Source organism: Nymphaea colorata, chromosome 12, assembly GCF_008831285.2.
Source record: "Nymphaea colorata isolate Beijing-Zhang1983 chromosome 12, ASM883128v2, whole genome shotgun sequence".
NCBI classification, from domain to species: Eukaryota; Viridiplantae; Streptophyta; class Magnoliopsida; order Nymphaeales; family Nymphaeaceae; genus Nymphaea; species Nymphaea colorata.
Window position 1 is genome coordinate 17,894,572 of NC_045149.1, and position 20,839 is coordinate 17,915,410.

Sequence of the window (20,839 nt, forward strand, 5' to 3'; positions counted from 1 at the left end):
GACATGTGCCCCGACCAGTCCTGACAATGTATGTGGGGGCATATGTCTGTCTTTTGACATATAAACTAACTCTTCGTGACACAAAACTGTAAATGCTTTCAACTTTATTGCAGAAATAGTTTTACTTTAGGCTTTCTGTAGAATAAGAGGCATGTCGATAAGAAGATTGAGACTTGATGCAGATAGTTGGTTGATTAGCACATTACATCTCTGTGCATATTTTAAGATCAATACCCACATGTTTATGCAATTGCTTACTTAAACAAGTTTCCCTGTTGTGAATGCCATTACCCTTTAGTATGCTTATGAGCTTTATTTGACAATGACATTTTGTTGCCAAGTTACTCCCAAAAAATGCGCAAAAAATAGTTGAAAATCTCCAGTCGGTGGCATTTCTTAGCCAACGTGCAAATGAATTGGGAATAATGGGAACGTTAACACAGAGTTATATGAATTTGTCCTTAAAATTGTAACGGATTCATGGGATACTAGATGCAACATTTGACCAGGGCTAGGGCTCTAAGGGTGCGGGTGTACACACACATATATATATGGTATACTGCAAGAGTCAAAATTTTCAATTCTTTTGTCCAGCATTTCTCACGAAAGCTACTAGAGATTCACATGCCAAATATACACAGCATCCCCAACTTGTCGACCTGAAAATTCATCATCATCCTCTCAAAAGAGATGATTTGACCTCCTACTACTAGTATCCCCAACTTAATTAGCATCCTAAACATGTAATGATATCAATCACAAAGCTAAATTTTGTTGAAGCCTAAATTTAAATTTCTGCACTGCAATCTTTTCGTCCGCTTCCCTCCATCTTGTGCACTCGTCTGTTCATAATTCAAGCACCACAACTGCACATTAAGAAATGAGAATAAACAAACTTATCAGGAACAACAGTTTTTTGAATGCAGTGACTATAACTGTGTTTGTTAAGGGCAAGCTTACAGTCTGAGTCTGTAGTGATCCAGTTCTCTCTCTTCATGACCATGCACTCGTCCACACTGCATGCAGAGATTGAAACTTTGGCTGGGGGAAGAGATGAGTGTCTTGTGATCATTCTTTCACTCCTTACAGAAATGGGGGAGCAGGCAGATGAGGCAGAGCGGCTGCCAACATCAAACTTGAAGCTCATTTTGCTTGAATCTGACGCTAATTCATCGTCACAGCGGCCTCTGAGCGCTCCTCGGTTCCGGAAGTACAGAACCTTTACACAAAATGAATATTAAGTAAATATACATATCCAATGGGTGTCATCAGCAGCCGGCAAATGACTTCTACCGTAACATAAGGGGCACACGTCTCTCTCTCTCTCTTTATATATATATATATATATATATACATATACAACAGACAGAAAGAGAGAGAGCTTGTTTATTTTAATGCAGGGAAGTGGCATCAATTTGATTGTGAACAAGGGTCTCTATATGCTACACCACCATATGCCTTTTGTTTGTATCCATGCATTTGTGTATTCCTCATTTTATATGTATCAAGATTTCGTGACCTTTCCCGCTAGAGAGAAGAACTTCTGTAGTTTTACAATGTTCTTCCATTTCAAGGAAACCCCACGACTAGATTGATGCATAGACACCGGCTTCTAGGAATATGGCAATCTAGAAGCTGCACGTTCTGACCTTGAACAGAGGACCCTGTTTAAGTTGTTCACTATGGTTTCCTTCCCTTTCATCGAGATTGAAGCCACTGGTATCTAGGAAAATGGCAATCTAGAAGCTTCATTGTCCAAGAGAAGACTAGCATCCACTATGACTGATTCGTTTCCATTTTTGGCTAAAACCAAGTCAGATGATCCAAGTTGCCATGGCTTGGTATAGCTGAAGCCAAGCGAAACCCAAGGTGCATTACTTTTCAGAGGGTTTACTGAACTAAAATTCATGCCCATTGACACAAGGACTGTCAACTTTGTACTTCAAGTTGGCATACACAGTAGGAACACCGAATCTCAATGAGTTTGTGCAGTGAACTTGGGTGAGAAAGTGTTGATTCGCTTTAAACGTGAGATCCGACGAAAAAGACAAGTAAAATTCTACACTGCAAAGTTATACCAATGAATGTGATCAACATGATTGATTTTGTAAGAATCAAAACTTGGTTTTTCAATCACGATGCATAGTTTTATAAAGATTTGGAAATTAACGGCCTAAAATTTTTCCAAATATTCTAGCCTCAAAAAATTATTTTTCCTTTTTAACATAAAACCATGACTTGAAAGTCTTAATTTTTTAGCAAAGTGGAACATGGTGAATGCGTCGGTGGTGTTGCAACTGACCTTCCAGCGTTTGCTTCCCCCTTTGTCAGGGTTAGATGATGCTGCCCAGCGAATTAGCTCCTTCATCTTTGACAATGCTCTTCTCTTCTCTCCCTCCTTGTGGGAATTGTTCTTGTGTGGGCATTCATTTCCAAAGTTGCTCTTCTTTGACCTGTTCTTTCCATGATCTGTCTGAGCAGATGAAGGTGCACTTGCATCACACACAGGCAAAACCTTACCACCGACATGACGAAACTCTGCCATGCAGTTGTGGCCCATGGTGATGTTGATGAGGTCTGCTCCCATTGGTATCAAAAGTTGCTTCAAAGTCAGTCTGCTGTAGAAGAAAGTGGAGCTGTTAGGGATCCCCTTCTTGAGAAAGATATCTGATTTGTTGCACTTTCCTTCGTCTTCTTCTTCTGCACTTTGTTCTCGGTATTCTTCTGAGTCTATGGATGCGCCGGCCGTGTTAAACAAAACAACATCCTTGGATCTTGCTTCTGTCAAACCAACATATCGTTGAGATCACCAAAAACAGGTTTAAGTCTAAAAGGAGTCCTACGAATGCCAGCATTACTCTCTTCTTATCAGTGAAGAAGATAAAGTCAAGGATCAAAAAAAAAAGGGAGAAAAGAGAAGAATCAAGGACCAAATAAAACACAATTAGCTATATTTGGTCACTTATTGAATACATGGCACTCATTTCACAATGATGAGTAGAGGAGCCAAGGAGCAAGTTTATCTTCTGCTACCTCACTATGCACAATCTGAAGAGCTTCAACAATGAGCGCTTGGGAATTCGGTTTGGTATAATTGTTCAGCCTAAAAAGCTATAGACAAAATAGAGATATTGGTCTTCACCAAACATACCTGTTAGAGATACCTTACTCCCATTGCTAGCCTCCTTCTTATGATCATGTGCTGCCTTAAGAAGCCACTGAAGGATCTACACCCAAGATTTTTTTGGGTCAGACATGACTAAATTGAAAGGAAAAGAAATTCAGACAATGCGGATAGTTCCAGTACCTGCATGTTGCTCAATTGGTTACACTTATAGAATGGATGTGATAGGGGAGGCAAGCAATGAGACAAACAGAATACAAATTCTTTTTTCTCTTGTGTCTGTACAAGAAGAGCAATGAGATTCCTGTCTCCTGAAATAACTTTGACTGATTCTAGATAATGTGGAGTTCTGAAGAACTGAGTTGGCTACTGACACTCCCTTCAGTTTATATAAGCTGCCCATGTGGGGAGGAGATAGACATGGACCATATAAAATTGCATATTTTGTAGCTAGTCTTTAGAGAGCATGTGTGGGCACAAACTCCTGGGCTTCAGCCCACATGGATGACTCATCAGCTGACCTCATTCTCCCCGTTCGGCTTTGATTTAGACAACACCATATCTGTGGTCAATACGGGTAGAGATCTTCATTCAGGCATACTCTAACCTACATAACCATACGTGAGTTTCAACCAGCACCATCCATCTGAAGGAGAGATCAAGAGGGGCCCTTTGATTGGTGAAAGAATCAATGACAAACGGTTTCAAATCACTCAAATTGTGGATGGCCTCTATGGAATTACAACACTTATCAGTAGGTTGCCCCCTAACAGACAATCAGAAGAAAAGGGTACACGTGCCCAAATGAAGGCGCAATATCACCGATAACGTTAGTCGAAGGTTTCGCATTCTTCAGTAGTCAAGTAATTGATTCTCATTCTCCAATTATTATCAACCCATTTGGTCATATTTAATTTGTCTATTGGATTTCTAACATTAAGTCAGAAGCTAACAAGCTTCGAACTGCCAAATTTCAATTAACAAGATCTGGGTGTGTGTCTCTGCGTTTTTAATGCCAAAAAATCAATGACGTAAATGCGTTGTACTCTTAATACTTTGAGAGACATGTAAGGCGGTAAATCTCTGCTTCTTTCTAAAACATGCATCAGTACAGATATTGAGATATCAGGATTTAAAACATAATTTTCACGAAGTAGGAATCACTTGCATAAAATCCTAGTCATGAAATACTAAATTGCTGGAACAGGGGGTGAATCTGTAAACCTTAGATCATTGTAGAGCTCCATTAGTGAACTGTCTTTCATGAACAGGATTTTTGCTGGAACAGGGGAGAATCGTTAAATTTGTAAATAGATGATTTTGTTTTTACTCCAAAAAACTACACATCTTAAAAGATAACTGAGTTCAACTTGCCCTTTTTTTTTTCTTTCTTTCTTTAGCTCCATCACAGGTCGAGAGCAGGTGAAAGATGAGATTTGCCCAGAAAAAATATCACAATGAAAACTCTAGATTAAGATCTATCCCTGCCATTTTGCAGACAGCTCTCTGTCACATTTTTCCTTTTGGTGTTTTAGAAAAATTCGTTTTATCTTGCATTTTGTCTTTTCCTTTGAAACCCAAGAAAATTTTCACTCAAAAAGTCTGTCGCTGTAAAAGATACCTGCTTCAGGTTGAGGCTGATTCTTTCTTCCTAACTAACGACAGACGACGCTCTCATCACCTCACCACTGTTCTGTTCCCCAACGCTTGGGGAGTTGTTGGGACTTGGGAGGCCCTAGGAGATCCATAAGTGCCGTGAATGACCAGGTCTCAACTCTTCAGCTCCAGCCCGCAAGGTCATTGGGCAGGGAAAGCCCAAGGCTGTCACCTTCTAGTGCTGTTTGCCTCACTTTTCAGGAACAAGAAGTACAGAGGAATGAGAGTTGCTGGTCTTCGACGTGCCCCCTCTGGATCTGTTCTGTGGTAACAGATTTATCCACGTTTTGGCTCACATGTAAAATCCCGAGAAGTACTCTCTTGCATGACCAATTTGGCAAAAATTTTTAGCTGACCATCTTGGTAGTTGCACTTGATGGGGACAAATTTTTGAACGTTTCCGAAAGTTCCTGCTTCTCAGTAAGTCTAACGGGCTGCTCTTCTTTTCTTCTTCTATTCTGACAGGTGATTAAGCTGCGATTAACTAAGCAAGCACCAGTTCATCGAAGAAAGAAACTTTGGTTATTGAAATCGAACTCTTGGTCGCCTGCCCCAAAGGGTTTTACATGGCTAGTGGGGCCGGTGACTGGCAGGAGGCCTGGTTAGATTTTCATAGGCGTCAATCTTTTACGTTAGTCGATGCAGCCCTCAACTCTGGAGGGCAATGGCAGAGCAAAAAATTTTGGGTGGATGGGCTCTAATTCAATAATTTTAATGTTTTTAGGGGTATCAATATATATAAACAATCGAATATATCAAAACATTTATAAAATTAATGTAGGCATCACCTGGTGGGGGCAAGAAAGAAGGGAGTCTAGATAGCTTTTAATTGTTCAATGAACCCTTGGTCGCTGCAATTTGGAAGCCTTAAGTACAACTCCTAGTGAGGTTGCCCAAATAAGAAAATGCCGTTTCTTAAAACCAAAAACTGAGATAATATGTGAAAAAGATCCTTTATAAGAACAAAATGACCGAACACACGAGCAGTGTATTCTACCCCGAACATGCAGCGCCTTCTACTAGTTAGGTAGACCGAACTCTTGTCAGAAGGCCACGGATCTCACTGTCACCATCTGCACCTTTGACTCAACATGTGGCTGGTAGTGTACCCACTCGACGTTGTTAGCATGCTCGCGAGGAGTAGTTTCTGTTTGTAAATGCTCTGGACAACCAGAAGGCACTTTCAAGGACCCCACAAAAGAATGTTCATGACTTTCTTGTTTGTTTGTCTTTCTTTCTTTCTTGGTCAACATAATTTCATTGATGCTTGCAGTGCTGGTTTGTATGTTTCAGTTGGACACTTCTCAAGCCATCGCCGGCCGGCGACAAGTAAAGGCCTGGACCCTGCAAAAGCATGCACGCACATTCTTCGCCGGTTCACTTTCACAGAATTCAGTTTGTGAATGCTAACGTTCATGCATCTTTCACTGGGTTTAGATCACAGCTATGTACTGTCTGGTGCTTTAAAAACTACATGATCGTTCGTTTGTGGATATAAATAAGGTCCAGCAACTGCAGTTAGTTGGATTAAAACTTCAAATATTTTTTCTTTTTTTCTTTTGGGGGTCCCTTGACTTCAGCACTAGCAATCAGTACTTTTAAAATAAGTGGTTGAGAGATAGTATGCGTGTTCATGCACCAAACCCCATGGTTAAGCAGATTAGAAACATACAGACCGAAAGGAAATCTAAACAAGCATTAATTATTTAAGGACCTTTTGTATCGACACTTAGATTGGTCCCTTCTTATACTTAAGAATGTCAATTTGTACTTATAATATGCTTATAAGCATTTTCTAATCCCTGTAATCTTGGTCCTTTTCGTTGTCTGCTAGGCAGGAAATCCCTAATCTTGCGGATTGCAAACACAAATAGAAGGGAAGTTGATCTCAAAACCTGGTTATTAGCAACGCGAAGAATATGCTGGGATTTTTGGATCCCCAGGTTGGGTGCCACGTCTTATCACTTGCAAGTGGACGTCTAAGGCTACCATAGATGTGTCATTCTCTTGGGAATGGCAGATAAACTCTAGGTAGATGTCAGCTTGTATATTTATAGCTTTTCCTTTACAAAAAGTGATGCATATGGGAATTAAAAATATGTGAATGATGAATAAACGAAGTTGAATGAAGTATAAATAAAGGTGAATGATGAGAGATGGAAGAAAGTAGTTCAGTACATGTGCATAAAGTACTTGTTTCAATTGGAAAAAGACTAAACTTTCTTTCTAGATTTTGACTACATATTTATACAAGTTAAGGACTTAATGCTAAAAAATTAACTAGCTTAAAACAGATTTTTTTAGAGGATTGTGTTTAGCTGAGAACCTTCATCAGTCATCCATATTTTGTTGCATAATTTGACAAAGTATGACTTCCTGTATATACGACACTCACAACCTGCCCCATTGTACCTATCCCTTGTGAGTCGTGACGATTTAAAGACCTGCCTATTTGGTAAAACAGTTGAGTTGCTTCTGCCTCCTGTGGAGCACTTTGGAGAAAATACTGTTTTTTTTTTAAAGTTTCTCGTGCCACAAATTCTAAAACTCAAATCCTATTATCAATTTTCTGAAAATTTAGAAAATTAACATTTCATACGCTTGATCTTGATTCTTGTATGAAAAAAAAAAAAAACAAAGATATTGGAATAGACACTCTACTTGCCAGTCGAGGTTGCTGTCGTAAGGCCACACAGTGCCTTGGTCCGCAGAGGAATATAAAATAAGTTATACGAGATTTGTTTAAGCCTCAAATGGGGATTGCCGGATTGTCCGTGCAAGAGAGACAACAGCTCAATTGACCTTCTTCTTCCATGGGCAGGCCAGTAACTGAGACACCCAGCAATTCATCACCAGAAAAGGTGCAACATGCAGTTGCTATGCAACAAGTGCTTATTATATTTGTAATCTGGTTGTAGTTGTACCGACTTAGTTGAAGAAGATACGACTGCAATTACTGCTTTGAAGAAAGGTTAAAGACTCAATTTTTGGAGGCCAAGAGGGCCAACTTTTTGCCTTTTTCGACTTCCAAGGAAAAGTGGGCCTTTTTGAATGTGACCTTTTTGTTCACAGTATTTTCAGAAAACAAACTTTTTGATCAAAATCACCGAAGGTTTCTAAGCCAAACAATTCCCCAAAACATTACCCCAACACCTCGTAGTTTCTTTTGATGTAGCTTTATGTTTTTCCCTGAAATGTTCTCTCGTTTGATTCCTGTGAACGTTATATTTTTACGTTTTAAGTGGTGCAGTGCAGTACATAAGTTGAAAAATACACCATTGTTATTGATGATGCCGGTGCAGCACAAGAACCAGAAAGCAAGGGGAAGGGGAAATAGGGGACCTTTAGGCAGCAGGTTGTTAACCTCAAACTCACCCTAAAATATTCAAACTGCTAACATTTTTTGGGTCTCCCCTTGTAACATACCTTCTCATGTTATTTCATTGAGCAATTCCGATGCCAACAACTAAGCGGCTGGTCATGGGTTCGACCTCATTCTAGTATTCTTTTTATAAGGCTGCCTCTGCCATGCCTGCTTGAGTGATGGCTTTCAAGCCTTTACATTATTGAAGAGGCGATCTTAGATACATACAATAAGTTAAAACCAACACCAGGGCCTTCTAGAATTTAACATGAAGAAGGATATGCTTTCGTTACCTGAGACTTGTGACATGATTTGATAATGATCTGCCAAGTCTCGCCCCTTTATTAAATAAAACTTGAAGTATACTATTTAAGCCATGGGTTAGCAGATGCTAAAGCCCTTGTTCTTCCACATATAATCCTTTCATTTCGCAAGTCCACACTCGATCTCCTCCTTATTTCCAAGAATTAAAAAACGAAAAAGCCAAATGATTAGGACGATTATTGAATCAACTTGTGATTCAGAATATGAACGGGATTGTTCTTTGCCTTGGTGTGACGGAAACATTTCGTTCCAAGCATCTCCGAGTCACGGAAAATATAACATTCCTTTAATATGGCAAAAGAATTAAGAAAGTCGCCCAAAAAAATGTAAAAATGATCAGAGGACAGAAAAAGGTAAAATGGGATGACTGATCGAGAAAACACCAAATCAGAAACAAGGGTATTGCACCTGCCCACAGAGAGCGAAAGAGCACCCGGTAACTTTTACTCATAAAAAAATGCAGCCAAAATCTAGGAACAAATATACAATAAGAATAACAATACATTTTACATAATTTATTTTTAAAGGAATGCTTAACGACGTCATTTTAGAAGGGACTCCATAGCTTCAAAGAAGAGAGGTGCCATCTCTGGATTCGGGGTCTTGATCGAACACTTGACTCCAGGAACGCCGACTGCAGCGGTCAGTTCTATTAGGAAGATTATATTGCGAGGCACCTTCGCAGACAGGTAGATAACTTCTTGATTTGCGTGCCTTCGTTTGGCTATGAAAAACATGTTGGAAGCACCCAACTTGTTAAGTATGGCATCCACACTGTTGATCACAGCACTTGTAAAATCCTTTACAATCTCGTGGGTATCAGGAAGAGACTTCCATGTCTGTGCATCAAACAAGATAATTAGATGCAATCAAAGAGGCAAGAAACTCAATGAAATCAATCCAGAATCAGACGCTAATTTCAATTTGTAAATGTTTTGTAGGCGCTTGATGCATATTTTGAGCTACAATCGCAGGTTTTCAAGTTTGAGGGTCCGTTGGTACACTAGCTCAAACAATCCAATTATCACTTTATGAAATGGCGGCAACTTTTTTCTTAATCCATACACCTCATCAAACACCAATTTATTGCAGGATGCTATCCGCTTGTCTTTGGGAACCCACTAGGGCAGGGAAACTTTTCTAGATCCGGTCTTGCAAAACTGAGTGCTGGACAGTGGCAACTGCGGTGCTTTACAGCTATGTACTCTTACCACTCAAAGTTGCAATTGTGTAAACAAAAATTCTGTACCCTTTCTCTTCTCCCCATCTCTCTAAACACGTTTCAATGGTTAAAAAGAAAAAAAATATGCAATGTCGTGTTCTTCCAGGGCTCATGCTTTGGTGTAGCTGTATTGCCCAGAGATCAATCAGCTCACACTTCACAGCAAAAATTTATCTCAAGCTGCTGCCCATCACATCATGCTTTGAATCATGTACTTCCGTCATGCATTAGAACAGTCAATTAAGAATTATCAATCAATTAAACATAGGAAGTTCCTCCAGATAAACCTTATGATTTTCATTGCAAGAACTAAATCAGTAAGCAGCAAATCTAGTAGCCATTCAGAAACAATGTACAAATTATACATGGGAAAAAGATCCATATCATGGCAAATCTACGTGCAAATGTAAGCTGCCAATAGCTATCAAACAAAATTAGCATACCTCAAGGAAACTTGCACGCTCCATTTTTCCGTCTTCTGAGAAAAACATTTGCAATGAGATCTTATCATTGAAGTACCACACTGGCTGCTGATTGTTTTTCACAGCAACCTGCAGGAGTGAGCTTGGAGGTCCAGGTGATATATTTTGAAACACCACCATTGGAAGTAGGGTACTTGCAGATGCACCCGGTTGCACTTGTCCAACCTAACCAACATCACAAGATCCCTTTTACTATTTCATTTGATACATTCTATGAGAAAAATATGAAAATAGAATTGTTCTCACCTGAAGTGGTCCAGCAGCTGCCAGCCCAAATGTATTTTTGTTGAACTGAATCATGAACCCATCCAGAACAATAGGTGAATTATTTTCAAATGACATACTGTAAAATATTTCGCCACCACGCCGTGTGAGCTGCGCGCTAATTTGGAGTCCTTGACCAGAAGATGATGGAAGCAAAACAGGCAAAGGAGTCCTGTGTAAACACAAAGAAACCAATTTTTAGCAGCTATGGAATCAGATATTGTGATTTCAAATTAGAATATCTTAATCAGTCTATATAACTTACTCAGAAGCTGCAGGCTGCTGTTCAGCAGGGACACGTGCATTATCAAGACCTATCAGATCACCAAGCAAGTCCGGCACTGGAGAAGTAGCAGAAGGTGCTGGTGCCGAATGCTTTGGTGAAGCATATGAAACATTACCAGAGCTGGACATAGCAGAAGCATTGTCAACAACAGGTACAGGATTTTCTGAATCAATTCCATCAGGGTACTCATCGTCTTCTGGTCTCTGGACTGCTGTTTTGACATGGGTTACAAATACATCCGGGGGTTTATGATAAACCGATGAAAGGGTTGCAATATTTGCCAGAAGCTCATCAAGAACTGAAGGATCGAGTTGGTTCGAATCATCACTGATCACAGGCTTCTCAGCTAACACAACATCTTTAGCTGCCTGCAATAAGCCATTTAAGTAAGTCATAGAGCCAAACATTTATAACAACACATTTCACATTCTGCTAATATACCTCTGGATCAGTCGAAAGAAGACGCCAGTATATGTATGCACGATCACGAAGGTCTGGATTATCTGTTTCTTGAGTAGCATTATTCAGCACTACCTGCAAATAGATGAGATCCTATAAGGGCATACTCATAAATCTAATTCAATGCTACACAAGTAACACAACATACACTTCTTTAAGCATGAAATGTCATTGTTTGACATTTCTATACACAGACTCCAACACTCTTTTGACACATCTAACAGTTGTCCCTTCTTTTCCTTATTTGACAAAAAACAGAAGGCCCTCACCTTCTCTATCTCCTTTTTCATTAAGCTAGAAAGAAGGCCACGGCTAAGGTGCTACCTCTTATCTACGCTCTTTCAGGCAGTTATTCAGTCATAAAGAAAACAAATTTCTGCCAAGAGGACATGATGCATTTCCGTTGTGATATCGTCAAGGTCAATTGGACATAGTTAATGGAGCTTAACACTCTTCTAGACTTGGACACGGCCATACAAGGAGATCAGAATATGCATATTGCAAAGCTATAAGCATTTCATACAAACTAAGCATTGGGAACCATTTTTTCACACCCCCATAAAACCTCTTCAGAATGGTTTGTTCCTAGGAATGGGACACAAATGTTATCTTCTGACAAAAACACTTCCTTTTTGAGGTTTCAATATGTTTAAAACCATCGCTAGTTTTTGCTTCATGTGGGGACTCGTTGTCCTGATTTTGACAAAATTCTCAAATCTGCACCTTATGACTGTTTCCTTGTTCATCATCGCATTATTTAAGATGAAATAACATCCTAAAGTCTTCAAAAAATGCATGTGACAAAGTCTGGAAAAGAGACCATCTTTCCTTCCAGCAAAAACATAAGCAATCAGTCAATGTTTTCAGGAAAGACTAAGAAGCAGTTTACAGAAGGACCTGAATCATCTGCTGCGGCCCTTCTGTTGGTTTCTTAAGAAAGAGCTTAACAGTTGCTGTCAATAGCTGTAGCTGAACAAGGGCTGGCTCCTCAGGGAAACTCTCTAAGAAGCTCTCAAGGAGTTCATCAGCATTATCGATTCTTTCTGCATATTCACCAATAATCCAAATCATTGATGCCTGCAAGAACCATGCATCGAACTTTAGCTTATCACAGCATACTATAGTCTTTAGAGCAAGATATGTTGACAAGCACCTTGGCTTCAGGCTCATCCAAAGTGTCTAAGCTTTCACACAAGGTTGCAATGATTGACTCATAGCTGCACATAATAATGATATGAAAATATAAGATCACCGAGCTTTTAATAACTACAGAACATAATTATACATTTGAAAACAACTACGGACAATAACTCACGTGTTCGGGTACCGTCTGAAAATATCTTTTATCACTATTATAGACTCCTGTATGACATAATTAACTTTAATCTTTATCAGTTCCAGCAAAACACTAATGCATCGCTCAGCTGCCCTTTCAAGCTTTATGGCACATCTACCAATAGCACGAACAGCCTTTCTGACAAAATCTACATCAACTTCTGTTGCGTATTCCTTCAATTCCAACAAAACCTGCAGCAGTTATCAATTGAACATCAGGAGTCCCAAGAATGTGAAAAGTAAAATTAGTGACACAGATGGAATAGAAAACATATATACTGTTAACATCAAGCACAAATAAACAGAAGTAACAAAGTCCTTAATGCTGAAATTTTTTAGCTTTACAAGATCATGAGGTCATTCACCTTCAATACGGTAACTTTTGCAGATTTGGGACCTCTAACATAGAACAGGAAGGATAGCAACAGTGCTGAACCTAGAAGCCCTAACTGACAGGTGCTGGACTCACAGAATTGTCCAGTATGAGCCACTGGCGAGAGCATGCTAATCAATCAAGGAGACATGAGAGCTGGCAACATTATATTCCTCGATTCCTTCCAATCTCAAAGATCCAGCTGCAATATTATCTTCTTTTAGTTGGCAAAGAAAGTTCAGATACCTTTGGCAGCAGCCTCCCCAGCTTCCTTTTGGTTAGGAAATCTGGAGTTTGCAAGGAGATGACAGCGGGAGTTGTTCGGCAAGTCTCAGCTACCCTATGTCACATGGGTGCTCCTAAACAGCTGCTGCACCTGTGTGAACACAATATGGGTGCTGCTCTATCTCACATAGGGACAAGAATGGGTGTGGAGCACTTTCAAAAAATTTGGGTATGGGGACACGACCATATATATATATACACACACACACACACACAAAAGACGATAAAGAAAGTACTATTAAAGAAAATTAAATCGCCGGTCGCCGGAAAATCTCATCGGAAAATCCTGTTGAACAAGTAGCGTTGGGCCACAGAGAACATGAACAACCTTTTAATATCTGCCAAGGACTCTTCAATTCCATTGTATATATATATATATATATATATATATATGATGGTTTAAAAAAAAACCTAATTAGTAGAAAACAATAAACTTGGTCAACTTTGACTGAGTACATAAAATGACGGATACAGCCATGAGTGCGTTGACCACACCCAACACGGGTTTGGCTGTGTCCAGGCCATGTCCAAGGGCACACCTGTACCCATGTTGTATACATGTTGACACGAGTACCTCACCCAAATAAAGGCACCCATGTGATAGAGGTGCTGGTGCTATAGCAGCTGCAGCTCCGACATGGCATGTCCGAGAGAGAGAGAGAGAGTGAACCATGACTCTATAACTTATTTGTCAAATAGACAACTGATCAGAGCCATCTGATCGACAGATCGGACGGCCCTCATGCTCTGCATCTCACCCTGATCCTCCCCCTCTCCCTGACTCCCTCCCTTCTCACCTTCAACACCGGCGGCTACCTCTCCCCTTCCTCAACTCCTTATTTTTTTAAGAGAAGATGGGTGGAAACTCGGGTCTGCCGGTGAGGCGCTGGGCGGCAGCGGTCAAGATAGGTAAAGTTTCCACCCATCTTCCCTTTAAAAAAAATGAGAACAATTGAGGAACCACCACTGACGGCCACCGGCGCCATCCCTGATGCCGGCGGGCCGTGGTGGTGGAAGTTTGAGAGGGAGGGGGGAGTTGGGAAAGGGAAGGGAGAGAGGAACCATCAGGGAGAGACAAGTGAGAAAAAATTAAAAAAAAAAAAGGACAGCATGAGTGCTCCGATCAGCTGTCCATTTGACAAATAAGTCTTGGAGTCATGGTTCACTTTCTATATAAGAGAGTTTTTTCTTAGGAATAGTACAAGAAGATTGGGAAAAAAAATCATGTAAATTTTAAAAAATTTAATTAAACCTAAAGATTAGGGAAAATAAAAAATGAGAAACTAATAAGGCAACATCAAAAAATAAGTAGATAAGCAACAAATCGAAATTAGAAAATGAAAACAAGCAGTCTGACGTTAAAAAACGTGAAAAAATGCCTAAAATGAAAAAAAGGGGGGAAACGAGTTTTTTTCGCATTTTTTTGGTTTTGGAGTTTTTTTTTTAAAGAACGATGTTTTTACCTTTTTTTCAGCTGACTTATTTTACCTTTTTTAACGTATTTTTTGTGACTATATATATATATATATATATATTATATATATATATATATATATATATATATATATATATTAAAAAAAATGTCGCATCTATACCCACATATACACCCGCACCAGCCCCCACACCCCATACCTATGTAACTTAGCAGCTGCCATACGGCCATGGTTTCACTAAATCCAAATCATCCAAGTGAATCATCTCTAATCTCAATTATCTAAATGCAGGCCTTACTGAAAAAATATGGAAAATTACAAATCTAACCAGAGAGAAAGTAAAAATGAAAAAAAAATATGGATTTACAATTTTCTAACAGAAAAGTGATGAAAATAGCAAAAGTTGTCTTTGAAAAGGATGAATAATTTCCCACATCCAAAAAGACTAAATGATGAATAATTTCCCATATCCAAAAAGACTAAATGACGTTTCAATTTGGAAGAAACGGAAAACTAACTCACTTACACAATAAAGTTTCTAGAATTAAATAAAAACAGGCATATATACATGCATGCATCCTAAAAAAAGGATGGTTCCAAAGTTGGGAAAAAAACTCTATCAGCAAGGAACGTTGCTTAAATTTCCCTTGAACCTCAAAATTCAAAATAATAAATGTTTTGGGACAAAAATGTCCTTTAGAAAAATATTTTTTTAATAAACAAATTAACAACCTTACACACCGAACATGTTGTATAAAAGTCATTACAATACAAAAAGTAGCTCAGTTAATTCCCCAAGAGATGCATGTGAGGTAAAAACAAAGAGGACTAAGAGATAAGGTACCTGGTCTATGTTCCGGTCTGAAGCAAGCTTTATCATTATTTCTAATTTCTCCATTTTCACATATATTGGGTCATTGTACTTGCAGAAGAAAACCTGCCAGCATTCGAACATTGATTATAATGAAGACAAATTCACAAATTAGATCTGGTTTAGCAGAGAAAATAGTCAAGGACCTTGATTTCATGTGCAAGAATAGTAGGCCATCGCTGAACAATGAGGTTGATATTTCTCAAAGCAACATACTGTATTTCTGGCTCGGCAGAAAGTAGAGTCACTAAAGGTGGAGCCATTTTCTTGCAAAGATTCCGGATTATGTCTGTACTGGTGATTAGCTCCATCTGCTGAAGAATCATCTGTGGAAGATAGGATCATGAAAAAACAAAGTACAACTATAGTCAGAATATGGTGGTGAAGCTTAAGTATTAGGATTGAACAAGATTCGTAGGACCAACACGAAATAAACAATGACATGTCAACCCAGAAACATGGATATGCAATTTTCTCTTCATGATCCTGGGTCAATATACTAGTTGAGCAATCATCAATGGAACTAGTACCATGTGAAAAGAATTGCCTGCCACGTGAAATTTTATCTACACAAAAGCATAAGCAGCCAACATCCTACGTCTATGCAATTCCTAAAAGATAAGCTGGCATTGTTTTATGAACTTAACACACAGACACCTTAGTACACAAGCAGGAGAATCTCAAATCACCACACTTGTCAGAGGTCTAGTTAAACTCAGAACCCATAAAATGGCACAAGGAGAAAAATTATGGATGTGTTTTTTAATTGTAGTTACCAATATCGTTCTTGGCAAGGTTCTTCTCAGGATATGGTTTCACTCTGAAAAAGAAACCAGAAACTTTAAAACTTGAAAATTTTTAGTAGTTTTCTTGCAAAAGTTAAAAAAAAAGAGTAGTTTATATAATATTGCAATATGTTGATTAATGGTGATATATTTGTAAATACAGCCACATTTTTCTAAGAGATTATGTACTGGCTTCACCATGTAAATAATATGGCAATATTTTCAAATTATCAGCATTACAGAGTGTTACGGTTTCAATACAATATTTTTCATTTTTGATGGTTTAAAAACAGATTACCAATTGAACGTGACCAAGGAATGGCTCAGTATGTCCAGGTTTGGAACTCCCAACACTGATGCAATTTATAGCTTCACAATAGTTAAGTATTTTCTTTGCAACGTTTTGCCATGACAGCAGCATACAATCATGTATTCACCACTTGGGTAGTCTGCAAGGGTATGAGGAGTTGAGGACAACTGAAAATACACAAAAGAAGCATACCTTGACTGCTGATAGCACCACAGCACAATTTGCATGTTGTAGACGTGGAGTAACACGCTCAACTATATTCTCAGCTTCACGGGCATCAGCTGTCTTATACCTTGAGAGAGCATCCAGAATGAAAACTTGACCCCATCTGTAAAAGAGCAGATAACAGAGGCAGAAATAATTAACATTAGAGAGGGCACAGTTGCATACCACACCTTTACAGCACATTTACTGTGGCTGCATGAATCATTTCTAAATTATTTAGCTAAGGGACCTGAGGAGAATTATCTGCTAAATTTTTGCTATCTGTTAAATCTTTGTCAACAAATATCCAGTTTTCTATTCATGTTTTCCAAATGTAAGTTACACGTACACATTTGAACTGTGAATTTCTAAATGGAACCTTGTGTAATGCAATATGTGATGCACTGACACATTTTTTAATTGAAGGACGTTATTGCATACTTAAAGAAGGAAAATTTTCAGTTTCTTGATGACATCTTATGTTGAAAATTTGAAGTAAAGTTAGTAAAGAGTACTCTTCGCCAGCTGTAAGTGTGTTCACGCAGTTGCCATGCTTAGGTTGTCACCCTCTTACAACAATTCCAACTGAAACTAGATCGGGTTTCTCAAAGGCTCAAAGCTTCTAAGATTATCATACTAGACCCTTCAGTAACAAACAAATCTCATTAATCACATAAAAAGGTCCTTGTGATGCACATGGTAATAGTTGTTTGGAGGATAATATTTCCCTTGCAATGTTATGTCCTTAAATTATGCTGCTAAATGAAATATGTGAAACCAACAGTGTAGACATTGATATAAAGTGTATATGCATCTGTTTTTACGCTTTGTGAAATGCTGCACCAAGAAAGATTCTGCAATAAAGGAAAAACACTTCAGAAGTTAAACTCACTCTGTACATTCATTTAAAGCAGCAAGGAGCTTTGAAAGCGTATGGCTAGTAACTTCAAATATTGACTGGCTGCTAGTTTCTTGGATCTCAGCAAGAGCTGCAACAGCATTTGCAACTACCATTGGATTGTTGTCAGAAATCAAGTCCTTCAACATGTCTAGAAAACCTCGGTCTTCCACAAGTTCAGCATTTAGGTCGTATAGTTTTGCAACACACATTGCTGCCGTCTTACGGACATAAGGATCATCATCCTAGTTGCAACACAAAACCAAATGGAAATTTCTAAATTAACAAGAATTGAAATTGCAGACATCAAATCAAAATTTTAAAATAAAAATTAATAACCTATGCAACAGGAAGTTACCTTAAGACACCGCTGAAGAGGATCACATAAATACTCTGTGATTTTATCAACACGGATGCATCCCATAGTACGCACTGCCAAAGCCCGAATAAGAGGATTTGGATCTTGTGAATCCTAGTAACAAGAAAAGGAGCATATATAACTGAACACATTAATTCGAAGGGGTGCAATATCCTCATATTGTATAGGAGATGTAGATGATAGAGGTAGATACCTAGATAAGAACTCAAAGAGAAAAAGGGGGAAAAAGAAAGGACCATTTTGCAGTCATTATCCTTAAAATCTTCAGGCCAAGACCAATTTATCAGATTAATAATAAGATATAAAAGCAAAATCATGCAACTAGGCTCTGAGACGACCTTTTAATTATTTCTGAACACGAGACAGCAAAGGCGGACAGGTATGTACACTTCAAAAATAGTTGGAATTGCAAAGTGTTCCATCATTATTACCTTCACAAATGTATTAACTGCAAGTATAGCCAGATCAGGTTGGCTTTTGGCATAGTTTATTAGATACAAATAAACTAGCTTCTTAAGCTCCAGATTTTCTGTCTGCATGCAGTTCACAACATCTGTAAACAATGATGAAACATCTTTACCAACAGTCATAGCAGCAATGACCTTCTTCACAGCATCCTTTCTCTTATCCTGAATGACAAAAACATAAGAGAATAAGACTACAAACAAACTCTTTAAAAGGAAAAACAAAATAAGCGTGTGACTTCAACAATATCACCAATACCAACTAAACATATGATGAACTTAAAATGTCTTGTCAAGAGGGGACAGGTGAAAATTTTAGTTGGACCTTGGAACACATAGAAAATATGGTAAGTTGCTAACTATTGTCCCACAAAACCTTCTCCATCCCTAACAGAGAACTGATTCCACTTGTGACACCATTGTTGCTCCAATACATGGAACCTACATTCCATCCTCAAATTACCAAAATGAAACTCACTCATGGCTGTTCATGTAACCTAGCAACAAAATTTTGTGGTGGCGGCGGAGCATCAAAGAATTTGGGATATATATATAAAACAAAAAATAAGATTTTAAACAAATAAAACAATATAGAAACTTATATTAAAGAAAACTAAGTTACCGGAAAATTGTGAGTTGCTGGAAAAATCTCGCTGGAAAATCCTGCTGAACAGGTGAACTTAGACCACAAAGAACATGAACAGCCCTTAGTGTCTATCAAGAGCTCTTCATTTCTATTGTATATACATGATGAGTTAAATTAGGGGACAAAAATGGATTTGCTCAACTTTGACCAAGTCCATAAACGGATGGACACAGCCATGGGTGTGTTGACCGCACCACACCCGATATAGGCTTGGCCGTGTCCAAGCCGTGTCAAAGGCGTACCTGTACCTGTGTCGACATGGGTACCTCACCCAAATAAAGTACCGACATGACAGACATTTGGCTAATCGCATAAAGAAATATATCAATTTAAAGAAAGAAAAAAGAATCAATCTTTCCATTCACACCCTCTTGCATTTGTAGAGTTAGAAACATGGAATGTCTACCACAAAGTCAAGCATCAATCAAGAATCAAATAAATCAGGCCTTCAAGATCAAGGTTTGATGTCAGTGTCTCTTTCACCTCCTGAAACAATGGGTTTAAGACTTCAAGTCATTCGAGATAATGAGCTTCCAACAACTTAAATACCAATAAGTTTTAGATTTTCAGCCACCAAAAACATGACACACTAACTGCAGTTTCTGATGGTCCAGTAACTCTAGTTTCTTTTATTGTCTGCATTCAATGTGGATCCCGAAGTGGTGCTATAGTACTAAGAACAAATCTGTAGTTACTCAAGTTGCTAAATGACAGTTGATAAGGGAAGTGGAACCTGAAATGAAATGTTGTCTACCTGAAATTAATGCCGAGACATCAAAGATCCAATTATTGGCTGCGGTCACAAGTTTCTTTAACGAATGAACAGGATACAGATTACATAAGCTGATTGATGTTCTAGTATCCAACTCAATGCGACAAGTAATGCCAGATTACTTATGTCGTCGGGCAACTTCACAGTTCCCGTAAACATGACGGAAGAAGGAACTAAACATCCAATTACACGGACTGTTCCATCCCAGACGAACCAAACAATGAAGCAGCAGCCGTGTAAGTATAATTCAGAACTGTTGGATCTGGAAACCAACTTTTAATCCGAAACCAAATTCCAATTCTTGGGTTATTTTTCCTCTACATGCAGTTTCTCCTAGAAATCGACAACGTTTATTTAAAGTAGTTTCAGCAAGCGGAAAGAATGAACATGATCGATTTTCTCCTACAAGAACCGCCAAATAGATAATTCAACCAACTACGAATCGGAAGCCGACCACAGAACAGGGAAAGCGGAATGATTTTCCTACATGTTGATTGGCAATCAGAAAGAGAGAGAGAGAGAGAGAGAGAGAGAGAGAGAGAACCTTGTATTGAGAATTGAGTTCGTCCTTAAGCTCTGGGATTTCTCCCTTCTTGGTGGTGGAGAAGTATTTGGAGTCGTGCCCGCTCATCTTCTCCCTCACCTCAATCTATCGCCTCCTCTTTCCAGCAGACGCTTCGTCCTCGCAGACGCACGCCTCCGCCTCTGTCTCTCTCTCTCTCTCTCTCTCCCAGGGGAGGTGACGGCAGTGTCAAAAGACTCAAACCCAACGAAGAGAAGGCCCGACCATGAGGAAGAAATTTGCGAAGACTTTTCCCCGTCCCTCCCCTGTCGTGGCCGCCGCCTTACTGAGACGAAGTTCCTTCATTACTATTATTCTCAACTTTCGCATTTCGTAAATAT

At 38.9% G+C, this 20,839-nt stretch overlaps 2 protein-coding genes across 2 annotated transcripts; both read right to left on the reverse strand.

The window, feature by feature from the left end:
• Window positions 1–661: 661 nt before the first annotated feature.
• On the reverse strand, window positions 662–3,258 carry LOC116266389 (uncharacterized). Its single transcript, XM_031647588.1, has 4 exons — window positions 3,152–3,258; window positions 2,303–2,781; window positions 961–1,219; window positions 662–866 (listed from the first exon to the last, which is right to left on the reverse strand). The coding sequence occupies exons 2-4, from the start codon at window positions 2,585–2,587 to the stop codon at window positions 847–849; spliced, it is 564 nt and encodes a 187-aa protein (XP_031503448.1). The 5' UTR covers window positions 2,588–2,781; window positions 3,152–3,258; the 3' UTR covers window positions 662–846.
• Window positions 3,259–8,858: 5,600 nt separating this feature from the next.
• On the reverse strand, window positions 8,859–20,806 carry LOC116266049 (beta-adaptin-like protein B). Its single transcript, XM_031647119.2, has 15 exons — window positions 20,481–20,806; window positions 18,486–18,683; window positions 18,034–18,147; window positions 17,670–17,920; window positions 16,766–16,901; window positions 15,625–15,804; window positions 15,452–15,544; window positions 12,497–12,708; window positions 12,335–12,398; window positions 12,079–12,258; window positions 11,164–11,256; window positions 10,702–11,090; window positions 10,419–10,608; window positions 10,134–10,337; window positions 8,859–9,307 (listed from the first exon to the last, which is right to left on the reverse strand). The coding sequence occupies exons 1-15, from the start codon at window positions 20,565–20,567 to the stop codon at window positions 9,011–9,013; spliced, it is 2,688 nt and encodes an 895-aa protein (XP_031502979.1). The 5' UTR covers window positions 20,568–20,806; the 3' UTR covers window positions 8,859–9,010.
• Window positions 20,807–20,839: the final 33 nt, after the last annotated feature.

What these genes read in the sequence shown, in the direction of transcription:
- LOC116266389 (XM_031647588.1), bottom strand. Translation starts at nt 2,587, where the DNA reads ATGGGAGCAGACCTCATCAACATCACCATGGGCCACAACTGCATGGCA. An exon ending in GGGGAAGCAAACGCTGGAAG is followed by an intron (nt 1,220 to 2,302) that starts GTCAGTTGCAAC and finishes TTTTGTGTAAAG; the next exon opens with GTTCTGTACTTCCGGAACCG. An exon ending in GATCACTACAGACTCAGACT is followed by an intron (nt 867 to 960) that starts GTAAGCTTGCCC and finishes CTTAATGTGCAG; the next exon opens with TTGTGGTGCTTGAATTATGA.
- LOC116266049 (XM_031647119.2), bottom strand. Translation starts at nt 20,567, where the DNA reads ATGAGCGGGCACGACTCCAAATACTTCTCCACCACCAAGAAGGGAGAA. An exon ending in CAGTTAATACATTTGTGAAG is followed by an intron (nt 18,148 to 18,485) that starts GTAATAATGATG and finishes TCTTGTTACTAG; the next exon opens with GATTCACAAGATCCAAATCC. An exon ending in AGCGTGCAAGTTTCCTTGAG is followed by an intron (nt 9,308 to 10,133) that starts GTATGCTAATTT and finishes TTTGATGCACAG; the next exon opens with ACATGGAAGTCTCTTCCTGA.